The sequence below is a fragment of the Pteropus vampyrus genome, unplaced genomic scaffold, assembly GCF_000151845.1.
Source record: "Pteropus vampyrus isolate Shadow unplaced genomic scaffold, Pvam_2.0 Scaffold128, whole genome shotgun sequence".
NCBI lineage: Eukaryota > Metazoa > Chordata > Mammalia > Chiroptera > Pteropodidae > Pteropus > Pteropus vampyrus.
The window spans coordinates 4672347-4688996 of NW_011888909.1; the positions used below are offsets into that span (position 1 = coordinate 4672347).

At 38.4% G+C, this 16650-nt stretch overlaps 1 protein-coding gene and 2 pseudogenes across 2 annotated transcripts in view; 2 read left to right on the forward strand and 1 right to left on the reverse strand.

Annotated features, from left to right (window-relative positions):
• Positions 1 to 10789: 10789 nt before the first annotated feature.
• On the forward strand, positions 10790 to 11509 carry LOC105296727 (annotated as a pseudogene).
• A 1452-nt stretch (positions 11510 to 12961) lies between these two features.
• Positions 12962 to 16650, reverse strand: part of TPST1 (tyrosylprotein sulfotransferase 1) — a 109787-nt gene continuing 106098 nt past the window's right edge. Inside the window, exons 5-6 of one of the 2 annotated variants that reach the window (XM_011366985.2) lie at positions 15593 to 15639; positions 12962 to 13512 (exon numbers count right to left, since the gene is read on the reverse strand). In XM_011366985.2, coding sequence (XP_011365287.1) covers positions 15622 to 15639 — 18 coding nt within the window. In that variant the 3' untranslated portion in view covers positions 12962 to 13512; positions 15593 to 15621. The remainder of the gene's footprint in view (positions 13513 to 15592; positions 15640 to 16650) is intronic. The other variant, XM_023534632.1, reaches the window with a different exon arrangement.
• LOC111744173 lies at positions 14141 to 14219 on the forward strand (annotated as a pseudogene).

A 16650-nucleotide genomic window follows, 5' to 3' on the forward strand; every position in this document is an offset into this window, starting at 1 on the left:
AACAAGAGACAAGAAAGACCCAGCAAAGCTTTGGATATTTACTCAAAGAAACCCAAAACACTTAATTTGTAAAGCCATATGCACCCCTATGTTCATTGAAGCATTATTTACAGTAGCCAAGATATGGAAGCAACTGAAGTGTCTATCCATCAGTACACAAATGGATAAAGAAGATGTGGTACATATATCCAATGGAATATTACTCAGCCATAAGAAGAGCTAAATCTTACCATTTGTGACATCATAAATGGACCTAGAGGGTATTTGCTAAGTGAAATAAGTCAGAGAAAGAAAAATATGTTTGATTTCACTTATATGTAGAAACAATAAATAAACAAACAAACAACAACAAAAAAACAAATAAACTCATAGAGAACATTTTGATGATTGCCATATGGGAGGAGGGCAAAAAAAGGGAAGGGATTAAGATGTGAAAATTTCCAGTTATAGAAACAGTCATGGGGATATAAAGTACAGCGCAGAGAATATATTCAGTAATATTGTAATAGTACATAAGGTATCAGATGGGTACTAGACTTATCGAAGTGATCACTATGTAATCACTATGTTGTACACCTGAAACTAATATAATATTGTATGTTAACAGTAATTAAAAGATAAAAAAACTTTTTAAAAACCCATGCATTCACCTCCAAGTTCCTGAAACACAATATTACAAACAATTGTATCTGCACATATCTTTCTAATCTCTGCTCCCTCCTAAATATGGTATTTATCATTCCATGCATGTTTCCTTTTGAGCTGAGATAACACAGAAAATTGCAAAAGCATACATGTACAGTTTGAAGAATAATCATAAAGGAGATACCCTCATAACAACCACTCAAAAAAAAGAACATTGCCAACTCCCATGCTCTCCAAGGCTCCTCCCTGATGAAAGCATTTCCATTCTCCCAGAGGTCACCACTGTCCAAATTTTTCTAACAATCATTTCCTGGTTTTCTAAGTTTAATTACATGTAAACACACACCTCTAAACAATGCAGTTTTATTTTAACTGTATTTAGACTTTAAATGAATGTAATATTAACCATGTCACTGTTGACTAATTATTTCCCAGGTTGTTCAATGACAAACAGTGCTGCTATGACCTTTATTTTTGTGTCTCATGCTGTTCTAAATATTTTCTATCATATCATGTCACTACCCCATCTAAGACTCATCAAGGGTATCCTTGTTTCAGAAAGGGGTGAGGAAAAAATCTTGGTTCTGAGTGAGGTGAGAGTAGAATGTTCAGCAAGAAAGAGAAAACAGCCAAGTGCAAATACTCTCTGCAGGAGTTTTGCTAGTACCCAGAAATCTTCTTTCTCAAGTTTTAGTTCCAATATATCAATCTTTGGTCACTAGGCTACATCCTTCCCTCTCTTTCCGTAAACCTGGTTTACTTGCTTTTCTACTTCCTTAAGACATCTGATAGTCCCTTGCCCATGTCCCCTTTCTCTCAGGTATCCAAACACTAGGTTATAGTTTCTGCCTCGTCCTACCAAGACTCTATGTATCCATTTAAATATCTCTCTAGAAAAGATCTTCCTGATCACCCTACAAAACCAAGAACCTTAGACTAACGCATTACCCTTCTGTGCTCTATCTCTGGGTGAGTGCCACCACTATGTGAAATGATGCTACTATAAATGCATGATTAGCTCACAGTGCCATCGAGTCATCCATCCATGTGTTTCTTTTAGTCAGATCTCCTTTCTTTTTAAACTTGAGATACAATTAACATACAATATAGTACATTAGTTTCAGGTGTACAACATAATGATTCAATATATATCTATAGTCCAAAAAGATTATAATAAATCTAGTCAACACTCAAGTCAGCTCTCTTTTTTATTTCCAATCTTACCATTCTTTTTAAGACCCACCCCCCCACCCCACCCTTACACACACTCCAGGAAATTCCCCCTCCTGGCAAATGGCAGATTGGCTTTTATTGCATAAAGGGATGCTGTAAGGCATGAAGAACTCCCTTAACTTCCTACTATCTCATTTACAAGTTAAGTGTATCTGCCAAATCTCTCTTTACCTCCAGCTTGAGAGGAAGAAATTCCTCTTCTCTGGGTTTGAGGCTAGTTCTTCTGGTGAGGCTCTTGCTTTTCAAGGTCTGTATTCACTTCTTCAGTTAATCTTCTCCCTGAATTTTCAGTCTCTCCCTTTATATTGTTTTCTTTGCTGCAGCCTATTTGATGTGACAGTTTCTCCCACCAGAACAAACAGAAATTCTTCCTCAATCCTGTATTCTTCTCAGGTAGCCTTTCTCTGTCCCTTTGTAGTCAATATTCTCACAAGAATAGTCCACACTTGCTCCCTCTACTTCCTTATCCCCAATGCAAGATAGACTCTTGACCCATCACTTCACTGAAACTGCTTGCTTTCCCTAAAATCAGAGTGGCCACTAGTTGCCAAGCCCAATTTTTTGTCCTTTTTGAACTCTCTGAAGCATGTCACTGTTCACCAGCTTCTCTCTCTTAAAACCAATTCCTTCTTTGAGTTCCATGATCCTCTTCTGGCTGTCCTCTTCTCTGCATCTCTTCTCCATCTCCTTTGCAGGCCCCATTCATCCTCTCATCTCTTCAGTAATGTTGAGTCCTGGAATTAGTCTTTGGCCGGCTTCTTTCCTATTCTATATATGCTCTCAAGGCGAATCCATCTACTCTCATGGTTTCACCCACATTAAAGATTCCCAAATTATATAGGTAGGGAATTTATATAGGTAGAACATTCGTGCCCCTGTATACTAATACTACCAATAAAATACATGAGGAAAAATCTATGGAGAGAGATAATTATTTGAATGTGATCATAGCATAAATTTCTTTCATATATTCATCTATTGAGTTCCTATTATGTGCCAGGCATTGTACTGGACCTCAGAGATATAGAGATTCATAAAACAGCAAAATAAATGTCCCTTCCTTGCATTCTGACATCCAGAAAGGCAGAGACCACCACTGGAACCTCTGCTACAGTCACAGCAAAAAGGAAAAATTTTAACACTCCCACATCCAAGCTTGCCCACCAAAAAAGAAACATGGCCTCCAATTCAGTGTGCACTTTTCCTCTTCAAATTTCAAGTGTATTGATCTGCTTAGAGAAAGTTAGGTCATCTGTGGAACCCAGGATACTCTGGGAAAAGTAGCTTTTAGATGACAAGCTTCTAATATTCACCAAGGCACACTTAAGGGGGGTCAGAGATAGATGAGAGAGCCAATCTGAGCATAAGCCACATTTACCACACAGACAATGGGGAGAGAATTCCAGGCTAAGGAATAGCAGCGATTAATTAATGGGGTGCATCAGAGGCTGGGGAGAGCTGAGCTGGGTTGAGAGCAAGTAGACCTTTAGCCAAACTTTTGTGCCTTAGGAAGCTACTGGCAAACAACTTCCTCCTCAAGCCTGCAAAAACAAGGAAAGGCCAACCCTCCAACTCCACCCTGATATTTCTTCCTTTGTATCTTACAGATGGGGAAAAAGAAATTGAGAGAATTTGGGGAAATAAAGGAGGATGAAATCATTTGGTGGGAAAATGCTGAGTTAGGTTTTGGACATGCTGAGTTTAAAGTGCCCTTGGGGACATCCAGTTAGAGATGTTAGATTGTCAGTTTTATGTAAGATAAGGATCTCAAGTTCAGGAGAAAGAGCTAAGTTGGAAATTATAGAGGTAGAGAATTTATATAGGTAGGAAAATTCATGTCCCTGGATACTAATACTATCAATATATTATGCCCTCATGCTTGGGCTGGTGGGAAGGGGCTCCCCTCAAGTTGTGAGAAGTCCTAGGGGTCTTATCCAGAACAGATCATTAATGGAGGGCTCTTTGGTTTTGGGTGCACACTGGTAACCATGGGTATCTTTACTGTGATATCGGCCTTGGAGTGCTCTCATCCCAAGTTTTTACATGTAGGCTTTGATGAATGTTGTTTTATATTTTTATTTCTTGTTTGATTATAATAAAAATAATATGAAATATAAATGCAAAAATAACTCACGCCCAGAATTCCATAAAATAGTGTTTTATGAATTTGAAGGTCCATAGTTGTCTTACTTATTGCATATTACTTTCTCATCCTTTATGTCTCCAGGTGAGCTCTTGTTGCAGTCACTTCTGGAAGCATTATGGTCAAATCCCACTGGTGGATGGATGTGTAAACTGAAGCCACATCCTCTATTCTCCCTCATATTTCATGCTCACTTTGTGTGGCTTTTCCACTGGTCTATCAGTTCAGGGTTAAGCACTTTACAACTTAAATGTCTATTACTTCAATATGATTCCATCAAATGGGAAAAGAAGTTAGCTAGAAATATAATTCCTTGTACCCTGTCTCCTAATGCCCTCATCTCTGGGGGCCTCTTCACCATTCCACAGCCTGTTTCCCCTTAGGTATCCCCACCACTTAGAAACTGCCTTGATTTTTGAGGCTGGGAGGGGCCTGCTTCTCTGAGGCAGTAAAAGGGTATCAAGGAAAAACAGCTTATCTTTTGAGGGCTTCCTAGCTCTGACATTTGTTTAGAATTGCCAGCTGAGAGTCCTTTTGGTTGGCTAGAAACATTTAGGTGTACCAAAACATTTAAAGATCCTGAGGCTGTATAAGATTAATATAATCTGTAAGAGCAGGGTCTGCAAACTTTTTCTGTAAAGGGTTAGATAGTAAATATTTTCAGCTTAGCAGGCCATACTGTTGTCCCTAGTCAACTCTGCTGCTGTGGAGGGAAAGTAGCCATAGGCAAGACATGAATGATAGGTGTGGCCAGATCTGGCTCACTGGGTGTAGTTCGCCAAACTCTGTATAAGAGAAATAAATCAATCCTACCTTCATTGTGATCTTTTTAAGTGTGCTTCATCTAAATAGCTGATATCTTGCTTCATTTTTTATTCAAATCTCAGTTATTCACTTGTGAAGAACAATCAATAGCCAAGTCTTTGGATTATTAATATTGCAAATTTTCATTGAAAGAATTGGCTAAAATAATGAGATTTATCAGAAAATAGATGAACTGAATGTCAAGTCCATCTAGATGTGTAGCCTTGAACTGCATGTCAAGTCCAACTAGATGTGTAGCCTTGGGTAAGTCACAGCACTACTCTCGACCCCAGTTTGTTTGTTTTTTATCTGTAAGATTAGGAGTTTCAATCTCTTCATTCCTTTCTTTAAAATAACTCTCTTGTATAGCAAAGGAAACCATCAACAAAACAAAAAGACAACTGACTGAATGAGAGAAGTTATTCACTTGTGATACATCTGATAAGAGGTTAATATCCAAAATATATAAAGAACTCATATAACTCAATGACAAAAAACCCCCAAACAATCCAATTAAAAAATAGGCAGGAGACCTAAACAGATATTTCTCAAAAGAGGCAATATAGATGGCCAATAGGCATATGAAAAGATACCTAAGGTCACTAATCATTAGAGAAATGCAAATTAAAACCACAATGAGATATCATCTGACACCTGTCAAAATGGCTATCATTAATAAATCAAAGAATGACAAGTGTTGGTGAGGATGTGGAGAAAAGAGAACTCTCTTACACTGTTGGTGGGATTGGAAATTGATACAGCCACTATGGAAAACAGTCTGGAGGTTTCTCAAAAAATTAAAAATAGATATACCTTTTGACCCAGCAATTGCACTTCTGGGTATTTATCCAAAAAAAACAAAACAAAACAAAACAAAAAAACCACAATAATCCTTAAAGATTTATGCTCCCCTGTGCTCATGGCAGCACAATTTACAATAGCCAAGATATGGAAGAAACCTAAACGCCTATCAATAGACGATTGGATAAAGAAGTTATGGTTCATATATACAATAGAATATTGCTCAGCCATTAAAAAAAATGAAATCCTACCATTTGCAATGACACAGATGGACCTAGGTTATTATGCTGAGTGACATAAGTCAGACAGAGAAAGATAAATATCATATGATTTCACTTATATAAGGAACCTAAGGAACAAAAAGAACAAACTAATCAAAAACAGACTCACAAATATAGAGGACAATCTTTTTTCTTTTTAATTTTTAATTAAATTTATTGGGGGTAACATTGATTAATACAATTATATAATTTTCAAGTGTACATTATAATTTGACATCTGTATATTCTATTGTGTTTACCACCCAAAGTCTACTTTCCTTCAGTTACCATATATTTGATCCCCTTTTACTCACTTCACCCCCACCCTAAACCCTATATTTGACCCCCTTTATACCGTCTACCTCCCCCCTCCTCCGCCACCCCACTAGTAACCACTAGTCTATAGTCCATGTCCATGAGTCTCTGTTTGTTTGTCCTGCTCATTTGTTGCTTTTAGGTTTATATCCCACATATAAGTGATATCATGTGATTTTCAACTTTTCTGTCTGGCTTATTTCGCTTAGCATGATTATCTTGAGGTCCATGTTGTTGCAAATGGCAGTATTTCATCTCTGCTTACGGCTGAGTAATATTCCATTGAATATATGTATCACAGCTTCTTCATCCAATTATCCAGTATAGGACATTTTGGTTACTTCCATGTCCTGGCCACTGTGAATAATGCTGCTATGAACATCGGTGTGCAAACATATTTTCAGATATGGGTTTTCAGGTCTTTGGGATAAATACCAAGTAGAGGGATTGCTGGATCATATGGCAGATCAATTCTTAGTTTTTTTGAGGAACCTTCATACTGTTTCCATAGTGGCTGTACCAATTTGCAGTCTCACCAGCAGTGTATGAGGGTTCCTATTTCTCCGCATCCTCTGTAACATTTGTTATTGTTTGTCCTATTGATGATAGCCATTCTAACAGGTGTGAGGTGGTACCTCATTGTGGCTTTGATTTGCAATTCCCAAATAGCTAGCGATGTAAAACATCTTTTCAAATATTTGTTGGTCAGTTGTATGTCCTCTAGGGAGAAGTGTCTGTTCAGGTCCTCTGCCCATTTTTTGATTGGCTCATTTGTTTTTTTGTTGTTATTGAGTCGTATGAGTTCTTTGTATATTTTGGATATTAGCCCCTTATCGGAGGCGTTGCTTGCAAATACATTTTCCCATTCAGCTGGTTCTCTCTTTACCTTTTTACCGATTTTGTTTGCTGAGCAGAAGCTTTTTAATTTGATGTAGTCCCATTCATTTACTTTTGCTTTTACTTCCCTTGCCTTTGAGGTCAAATTCATAAAATCTTCTTTAAGTCCAAAGTCCTTGAGTTTAGTTTCTATGTTTTCTTATATGCATTTTATTGTTTCATGTCTTATATTTAGGTCCTTCATCCATTTTGAGTTAATTTGGGTGTGTGGTGACAGACAGCAGTCTAGTTTCATTCTTTTGCAGGTGGCTTTCCAGTTTTCCCAGCACCATTTATTGAAGAGGCTTTCCTTTCTCCAATGTATGTTTTTGGGTTCTTTGTCGAAAATTATTTGCCCATATAAATATGGGTTTACTTCTGGACTCTCGATTCTGTTCCACTGTTCCATGTGTCTGTTTTGCTACCAATACATTGACGTTTTGATTACTGTTGCTTTGTAGTATAATTTGAAGTTAGGCAGAGTGATGCCTCCAGCCTTGTTCTTTTTTCTCATGATGGCTTTGGCAATTTCGGGGTCTTTTGTGCTTCCATATGAATCTGATGAATTTTTGTTCTATTTCTTTAAAAAAATGCCAATGAGATTTTGATGGGGTTTGCATTAAATCTATATAATGCTTTAGGTAATAAGGTCATTTTAACTATGTCGATTCTTCCAATAGAGGACAATCTTGTGATCGCCAGAGGGGAGGGGTGTTGGGAGACTGGGAGAATGTGGTAAAGGGTTAAAGAAGTACAAATTAGTAGTTGATAGTTCACTTGATGGGGAGCACAACATAGGGAATGCAATTAGCATTAATATATTGGCTAGGTGGAGAGCCAGAGGAGAGAAAGAACAATTAGGGGGATTGTTTTATAAACTACATAAATGTCTAACCGCTGTACTGTATACTTGAAACTAATAAAATAAAATTTAAAAAAACTCTCACTGTTTTTTACTTTTTTACAGAAGTAATTCATGTTTATTGTAGCTCATCTAGAAAACAGAGTTAAGCAGAAAGAAGAAAACAAGGATCCCCACAACACCACCATGGAGAGATAACATTGTCAATTAACACTTTGACAGATGTCCTTTCAGTTGTCTATCAATTTAACCATTCTATTTACTCTTCTATCCTTTAAATAATAAAAATGGAATCATAAAAAACAGCTTTGTGAGCTCTGATTTTCATTTACTACAACATAAATATTTGTCTGTGTTATTAAGTATTTTTTACCATAATATTTATTAGCTGAATAGTATTCTATTAAGTGGATGTACCATAATTCATTTAATCAATCCCTCCTTTTGTTAGGTTGTTTCTAATCTTTCATTTCAATAAACTACATTTTAACAGACATCTCTGTAGAGAAAGCTTTGCACATATTTGTGATATACTTTCTTACTGCTTTCAACTTTAAACTTTTTCATACAGTCAATGGTCATTCCATATTTGGCCAATGGAGGGCATGTTAGGCTTTCCTTCTCAGGGCAAGGCCATGAAGCCATTTCTACAGTGTATAAAAACAAAAATAGTGGTTTTATTGCAAAAATAATTCAATTTTTGGTTTTCAGTAATAATAAACCCAAAAAGGATACTCAAAGTCACTTATTTTTATATCTAACAAGACTAAATGTGTGTGTATGCACATACACACACAATACTCAAATAAAGAACTGCTTTGTTAGGACTTAAAACCAAAATGCATAAAAATGATCTCTTTTGCCCAATTCAGAATAACTAAGGGAGCGCTCTGCTTTATGCGAAGACCTAAAGTCCCTCCAGAAGACTGTGTCGGATAGTGACAGATAAGCAGGAAAGGGTACTCAAGGCTGAAAACATAGACCTTGCCAGGGAAAAGCCTAGAATCTATAGCTCCTTAGAAATACAGATTTAGGGGCAAAATTGAATAGAGTCTTGCCTAGACCATTACTTATCTGTAACCTACCAGCCAGGTACTTAAACAGTTGTCACTCGATGCCAATGACAAGTTTCTATTCTAGTATAAATATAGATGATTATTAAGAAGTAGAGTAGTGGTTAAGGGTGTATGTAGGCTCTGGAACCAGGTTGTTTGTATTTGTATCCTGATTCTGTCACTTACTAACTGACCTAGGTGCTTTACCTCCCCTTAGCCAATGTTTGTAAAATGTAGGTAATAGTACTTACCTCATTCAGATGGTAAGTATGAGAATTAAATGAGTTTAAACATGTAAGGAGGTTAACACAGGGCCTGGACCATGAGAAGCTCTTGATAAATATTGCCAGAATGATTACTTGACTAAGTGATTACTAAGATTTTTTCTCGTCATTTAAAAATTCTGTGATTATTCCAGGCTGACGGTCTCTCCAAGCTCTTCTGGTAGCCACTGAAGATACCAATTCTCCTTGGCTTCATAGGTTCACCTCCTGGCTGTGGCCATGGTTATGCTTGCTCCAGAAAGTTCTCTGACAGTCATAGGCCACATGTCTACACTGGTCCCTTACCCAGTTATCTCTTTTTTAAATTTTACTCCAGCTATTTTTTATTTGTTCAACAGGAGTTCAATTTGATTCCATCAAATCACATTTCACAAATAAAGCCATCTTCAGAAAGGTGAACTAAAATGTCACATGGAACAGGAATGCTTTTCTTCACAGGGCTCAAAAGGAATGTGCTCAGAGCAAAAGAAACAAGGCTTTGTGAAAGAAAGAATGTCAGTAAAGATGGAGATACCACAGTATCTGCTTTTTCAGGCTAGTTGTGCAGTGGTTTCCTCTTTCCCGAGTCAATCAGTGCAGTGGTCCTCTGTCCTTTTCCTGTTCCAATATACTCCCACCCATTAATAGTGGATTCAACGGAAGTGGACAGGTCCGGGTAATAAAAATCATATGTTCCCTTATGGGCAAGTATTGGAGTAAGGCTAGGTTATAGTTTTAAAATGTCCTTCCCTCCCATTCTGATAGAGGTGTATGGGACCTCCTCTCTACATGCTGGTGACATAAGACTAACACAGGAAATAAGCAAAAGAAAGTTAAGCTGAAGCTGATTTTATTGTTATTTGGAGGTTGGAACAGTTCAGTAACAAGAAATGGGACTTAAGACTGCTGAGTCCTTATTGGGCCTGGGATTTCCCAAGTAGAGGGGAAAGGGATGGGGTGCACAAGCATCTGGAAGAAGCAGGAAATGAGGGAGTGCGAGGAGACAGAGAGGAAGTATACTATACACAGGGAGTAGTGAGGCTATATTGTGGAGGCAGAATAGTTTAGATGTAATGTGTTAGGCACTAGAGAATCAAAGAAGGCTTTGAGCAAAGGAGTGACTTAAGACATAGTGCTAAACAAAAAATTGATCTGCAGCAGTATTCATTTTAAACCAAAGGGGACAGGGCTAAGAAAGTGAAGTGGGAAGAATGGTATTTGGATTAGGCTTGGAACTGGATACCAGGCCACCACTGAGGTACTTGCTGAGGGGCTTTGGGTAAGTGACGTGACCTGGCTGAGCCTCTGTTTCCTCATCCGTAAAATGATGCCAGAGGTGTTGGGGAGGATTACTATTCACCAAATATTTTACTGGGTTCCTAGAATGTGTCGGACACTTTGCTGGATGTCAGGGACACAAAAATGGACAAAAAAGACATAGCCTCTGTCTTCCAAGAACTTACCATCTAGTATAGCAGACAATAAAAAAAGTCAACAAAGAGATTAAAAACTGCAGTGTGTGGCAAGCCAAGATGGCTGCCCCCGTGGTGAAAGCTGTGCGAGGGTGGCCGGACCTAGTGCTGGGCCTGCAGAATGCTGTCCTGCAGTGTCCAGGGTTATCCCAGGTGAGGTGGGTTAACCTATAACAGCCACTATGGTCCTGAATACCAGATCCCCAGATTGACAAGGAATTTTACCACAAGCCCTTGGCCAAGTTGACTGAGAAGTTTGACCAGGAGCTCAGGAAGACTCAGCTTATTAAAGCTGCCCCGGCAATGAAAACAAATTCGATGTTTGAAGACCCATTGATCAGTAAATTCACCAACATGATGATGAAAGGAGGAAACAAAGTACTGGCCAGATCCCTCAGGACACAGACTCTAGAAGCTGTGAAAAGGAAGCAGTTTGAGAAATACCATGCTTCTTCTGCAGAGGAACGTAATCCTTACACCATCTTCCACCAAGCATTGAAAAACTGTGAGCCTATGATTGGGCTGGTACCCATCCCCAAAGGTGGCCATTTCTACTCGGTCCCTGTGGTGCTAGCTGACTGGCGTCTCCACTTCCTGGACTTGAAGTGGATGATCACGGAGTGCAGGGAGAAGCAGCACCAGCGGAGGCTGATTCTAGAGAAGTTGTCCCATGAGCTGCTGCAAGCTTTTTAAAACCAAGGCCCTGCGATCAAAAAGAAGCATGACATACACAAGAAGGCTGAGGCCAACCGTGCCCTGGCCCATTACCACTGGTGGTAGATGGAGGGTAGAGGCTCCAGGAGGAGCCCAGAACTCTCTGCTGCAGGAAACAATGTGAGCCACTGCTGCATTGAAAAATATCTGTGGGTTGGGGATATAGTTCCTTTTTAAGGGCAGGCAGGTCTCACAGGGAGGATGGAGCACTATATTTATTGCTTGTTTGTCCATTCTTTCTGGGCTAGAACTCGCTCTCCATGCCCCATCTCCTTGCAAAGAGGGAACACATCAACTTGGATTTCTCCCACAAAACTTAGGGCTCATTCAGCCTTTCTTCCCTCTACTTGGGACGGACGTTTTGGTGATACAAAAGGAAGCAGTTTTAGTATCAGAAAGGTTTATCAGAAAACTCTCACTCTGAACTGATGTAGCCTGTGATGTGGTACTGCTATTCATTTAAACCAACTGGAAGGAAAAAACCCCTGCAGAGTGTGATAAGGTGATACTATGAAGAAAGTAGGCAGGATGGGCATCTCGTTTTTAGTTCAAGGGATCAGGGAAGTCTCTTTGAAGTGGAATTAGAAGGACGCTATCAGACAAAGCAAAGGGAAGAACATTCCAGGGAGAGGAATAATATGTGCAGAGGCATGAAAAGCTTGGTGTGTTCCAGGAAAAGCAAAGAACCCTAGAGTACAAGGGGTGAGGTGGAAGAGAATAGCCTGCAGGGAGATGGACTAGAAGGCAGCAGCTGGATCATGGCAGGACTCTGGAATCTATTCTAAATGAAATGGTAAGTAGGGAGGTCATGTCCAGATGTGTAATTTAAAATTATTACTATGCTGTGTGCTGAACAGAATTTAAAGAGGCAAGAGTAGGAATGTGGATGTTGCTTAGGATGCTAATATTGCAACAGTTTCAGTGACAGATGGTAATGTCTTAGATTAGGGTGGGGGCAGTGGAGATAAAGGAAAGTGGATGGATTCAAGAAATATTTTGAAAGTAGAATCAAAGATCTTATATGTGGGTTAGAAGAGGGAGAAAAAGGGTGAAATCAAGCATGACTCTTAGGTTTCTGGTTTTCATGGCTGAGTAGAAAATATAATTACTGAGATGAATGAGACTGGAGGTACAGTTTTCAGGCCAGGGATGAGATAACATATAAAAAACCTTGATCAATGCCTGGCACATAGAATATATGTGATAAATGAGAATTATTATTATTAGCTGGTCATTCTATATTCTATAACAATACCTTCTAGAAACAGTTGGAATCAGTAACTTCTCTGTCCTTAAATACAATATATATAAGCATGAACTAGAAGAAAAGGATTCTAAGACAAATGGATGGTAGCAGGTCTCTCTGAAATAAATTATAACAAAAACTTCACTAAGAAATTATGATGCATAGAGGAGAAAACAGCCAACTGAAGAAACTTTGGTTTATCAGGTCACCATCTGATAAGGTATTACTGCTTTTCTGAAATCACAGTAATAAAAACATGTAAACTATCAGAATGCTTCACATTTAAAGCTTTTATTTTGAAAAATAAAATACAAAACTCATTAAGTTGTAAATGTATATGTAAATCCTCAACTTCTCAGAAAACAATGTAATGAATTATTTAAATAATTAAGATATTTAGTATATCCATATCAATACATTTAAACAGGTACAAGTGTTCTACAAAACATTAGAACATGTACAGACATTCTATTCCAAGAGGAAACTGCCAAAGTTTGCTTACAGAACCCCATTTTTAAACCCTCCCCTTGAAAACAAAATTTGGAATCTGGTAAGAATAGATAAGGACCAGAGCAGTTTTAACAGAAAGCACATGTCCCTTCTGAGCGCTTTACCACTGTCCTGTGCATGCAATTAGAGCACTGTACTCAGGAAACAGTTCACTCAGGAAGGCTCAAACGTATACTGACATTCTGCCCTCCTGGTGGAAGGAGACTGGCAAATGAACAAGAGATGCGGGCCATGGTACATACATTCCATGGATCTCAGCAGAGGACAACCTGTCCTAGAAACTTCTCTTCTGTTGAAAAGGCAACAGTCTTCCCTAGGGCAAACAAAAGGAATACGGTTACAGGTGTGGAGTCACAGTTCCATCTCCCCCTGCACCACACCATTTCCTTTCCAGTTTGGGGCCTGACATAAGCCAAATAGATGGGCAGTGGTATTGACAGTTATGAGAACAGCTGCGTCAGAAGGACTAAGAGAGAGGCACACATTCCCTCACTCTGGATTGCTCTGAGATGTCTGCCAGTAGCTTCAATGCCCAAAACAAGCAGACAGCAGCCAAAAGAAGGGCTGCTCCTGCCCATTTCTAAATGACTGCAACTGTCATCTGCAATTGAGGCTACTGCAGGGGCAGTGATAGGGCTCTCAAATGTCCAGGAATCCAACATGCTGACTCTTCCTTTGAAAAGGTGGACACTAAGGTTCTTAAAAGGAAGTTTTAGATAATACAGTGACTGTTATTCAAATGCCACAGGAATCCAAAAGACAGGAAGACAGACTAGAATCTGTCCTGAGATGATTTGTTGTCTTCCCAGTTTGTCCTGAGTTTTTCCCTCAAGGCATGTGGGCAGCTACAGGCCTGGGTAAGCAAACAAGAATGAAATGCTGCTGTGGAGCCAACTTGAAGGCTGGAGTCAATCTGACACTGTATTTTGTCTTGTAAAACAAAGACTATACTTTCAGGGATCATTTCTATAGTTCGTTACTAGAAAAGTTTCCTTGAATGTGTCTTGTAAAATAGCTGGTCAATAAATGTATCTGTGTGTGTTTCGGGGAGGGAATTTATAAATTTTGAAAGTATTTTAGATAAACAAAATTATCCCAGACCTGATAACTGTTGTCATATATGCATGCCCATGAAGTATAAGTCTACATTTAGCACTTGCTCCTTAGTAAAAAGGTAATGATAAATCCTGAAACCTATTAATATTATTAGCTTACTGCCATCCATGATTTTGACATGGCATAGCGGTGTTCATGTGCTTTTTCTATCTATAATTCATCAACACACAGCATCATACATTAAAAATCTACTCAAATTATTCAATCTGTTTTCTCATGAGTACAACAGGAATAATACCACTTACTTGCCAGAGTGGTTTGAAATTTTAATGAACTCATTCATTTGTTTATATAAATAATATATATATTTATCAAGATGTTGTTATATATCATATATTATTTATATATTATAGATATAAAATGCTGATATTTTGTTTGGTATGGAATATGCACTGAATACATGGTTATTATATACTAAAAATAAAACAGCAAGATAATGTATAAAGAAGAATCAAATTTTTAAAAAGCTTTTCAAGTTCTAAATGATTTAAGGCACCATCAAATCATTTAGAGCAAAACAGAATCTTAAAGTGTGGGAGAGGAGTATTAGCTCTGGGCAGCCATGTAAGGAGGTCTGGGTTCAGAAACTAGCTTTGCCACTAATTGGCTGATATCCCTGGACATGTACCTGATGATTATTCAGATATAAAGGGGGCTTATAAGCACAGCTGGCCTAACCCATACTGTAGCCCTTAGCTACACTGAGACAAAGTAGGTTACACACATGAGAAATCATAATACATTAAAATCAGCAAGGACAGACTTGATAAACCAACTAACCCCCAAAAATATTTGTACAAAATTATTTGCATGTCAGCACACAGAGAAAGCTGCATGGTGGTGGAAGAAGCACTGGTGTTCTTTCGACCTGGGTTCTCCTACCTGTAATGTGACCTTGACAAATAACCTACTCTCTAGGGTCAGTTTCCTTATCAGCAAACAGATGGTTGGGGTTGTTCTCCAGGTTTTCTTCAGCCAAATGGTTTATCATTTATCATATTGAAAATAACAACTAACACTGTTAGAGTGCTTACTGTGTACTGGGATTTTTGCAGACATTATTATGGTTAATTCTTATTATCATTCTCATTAATATTGTCCTCATTTTATAGATAAGGAACTAAGAAACAGAAGTTAAGTAGTTTGCTCAATGCCACACAGAGCTGATTCCAATCCAGGCAGACTGACTCCAGAGCTCTCCACCCTGGCCACATTACCCTCCTATAAGAGCCTAAGCAGAGAAACCCAAAAACCCAGCAATATCCCCCAATCCTCACCTCATGTATATAAGAGGTTCCTGGCTCTGCTACTCCACTTGCTCAGTCTGTCAAAGGAAGCAAAAGATGTTTTAAAGTTCTTGAAGATGGTCAACATGAGAAGTGACTGCTCTTGTTAAAATATCAAGTGTAGCTTGCAGGCTCTGATTACAGACTTTTCTAATGAACTCGGTCTGCAACTGTTATATAATAAAAAATTTGGCCTCCCTGTCCCTGGTTCCTGGTAGGGAGACTAAGTCCTTGGAATTTCCCTGGCAATAGGAGTATCTTTGTTATTCACAAGCCCCTTGGATCATACCTGAGTTTATACTAAGAGGAGATGAGATGACTCAGGATAGGGGGCTCTTCATCAGAAAGACCAACTCTATAATCAGAAGGTTGGGCTTTCAGCCAGTCCAACCTCTGGATAGGGGACACTGACTGGGGACTGAGTTCAATCACATAGCCAATCATTCAATCTATCATGCCTATGTAATTAGACACAAATAAAAACTCTGGATGCCAAAATTCAATGGAGCTTCCTGGTTGGTGAACACAGTGGTGTGCATAGAGAGAAGTACCCTGACTCCATGAGGAATGGTCACAGAAACTCTGTGTTTGAGACCCTCCTAGACCTTATCCTATGTGTTTCTTCATTGAGCTGGTCCTGATTTATATTATTTATAAATACAAAACTGTAATCATAAGTACAGTGCTTCCCTGAGTTCTGTGAGCCATTCTAGCTAAATAAAAAATCCTGAGAGTTCTATGGCCTTTAATTTTTTCATTTATTAGAAATTAAATCAGTCTTTTATAATCCCTTTTCTAAGTATGTGTGTGATGCATTAAATGAAACTACCAGAATAAGGGGCTTGAAGTGCCTGTTATATCTTTTGCCCTTATTCATTTCTAGAAATTATCTATATTCTACAGATAAGTCATTTGTTTCAAATATTTTCTCTCATTTAAGGCATAATTTTTTACTCTTTATGATGCTTTCTAAGAAGTAAACATTCTCAGGGATTTTTTAAGTGGAAAAATTATTTTATTCTCTTGATACTTCACCCCACTCCATCAGT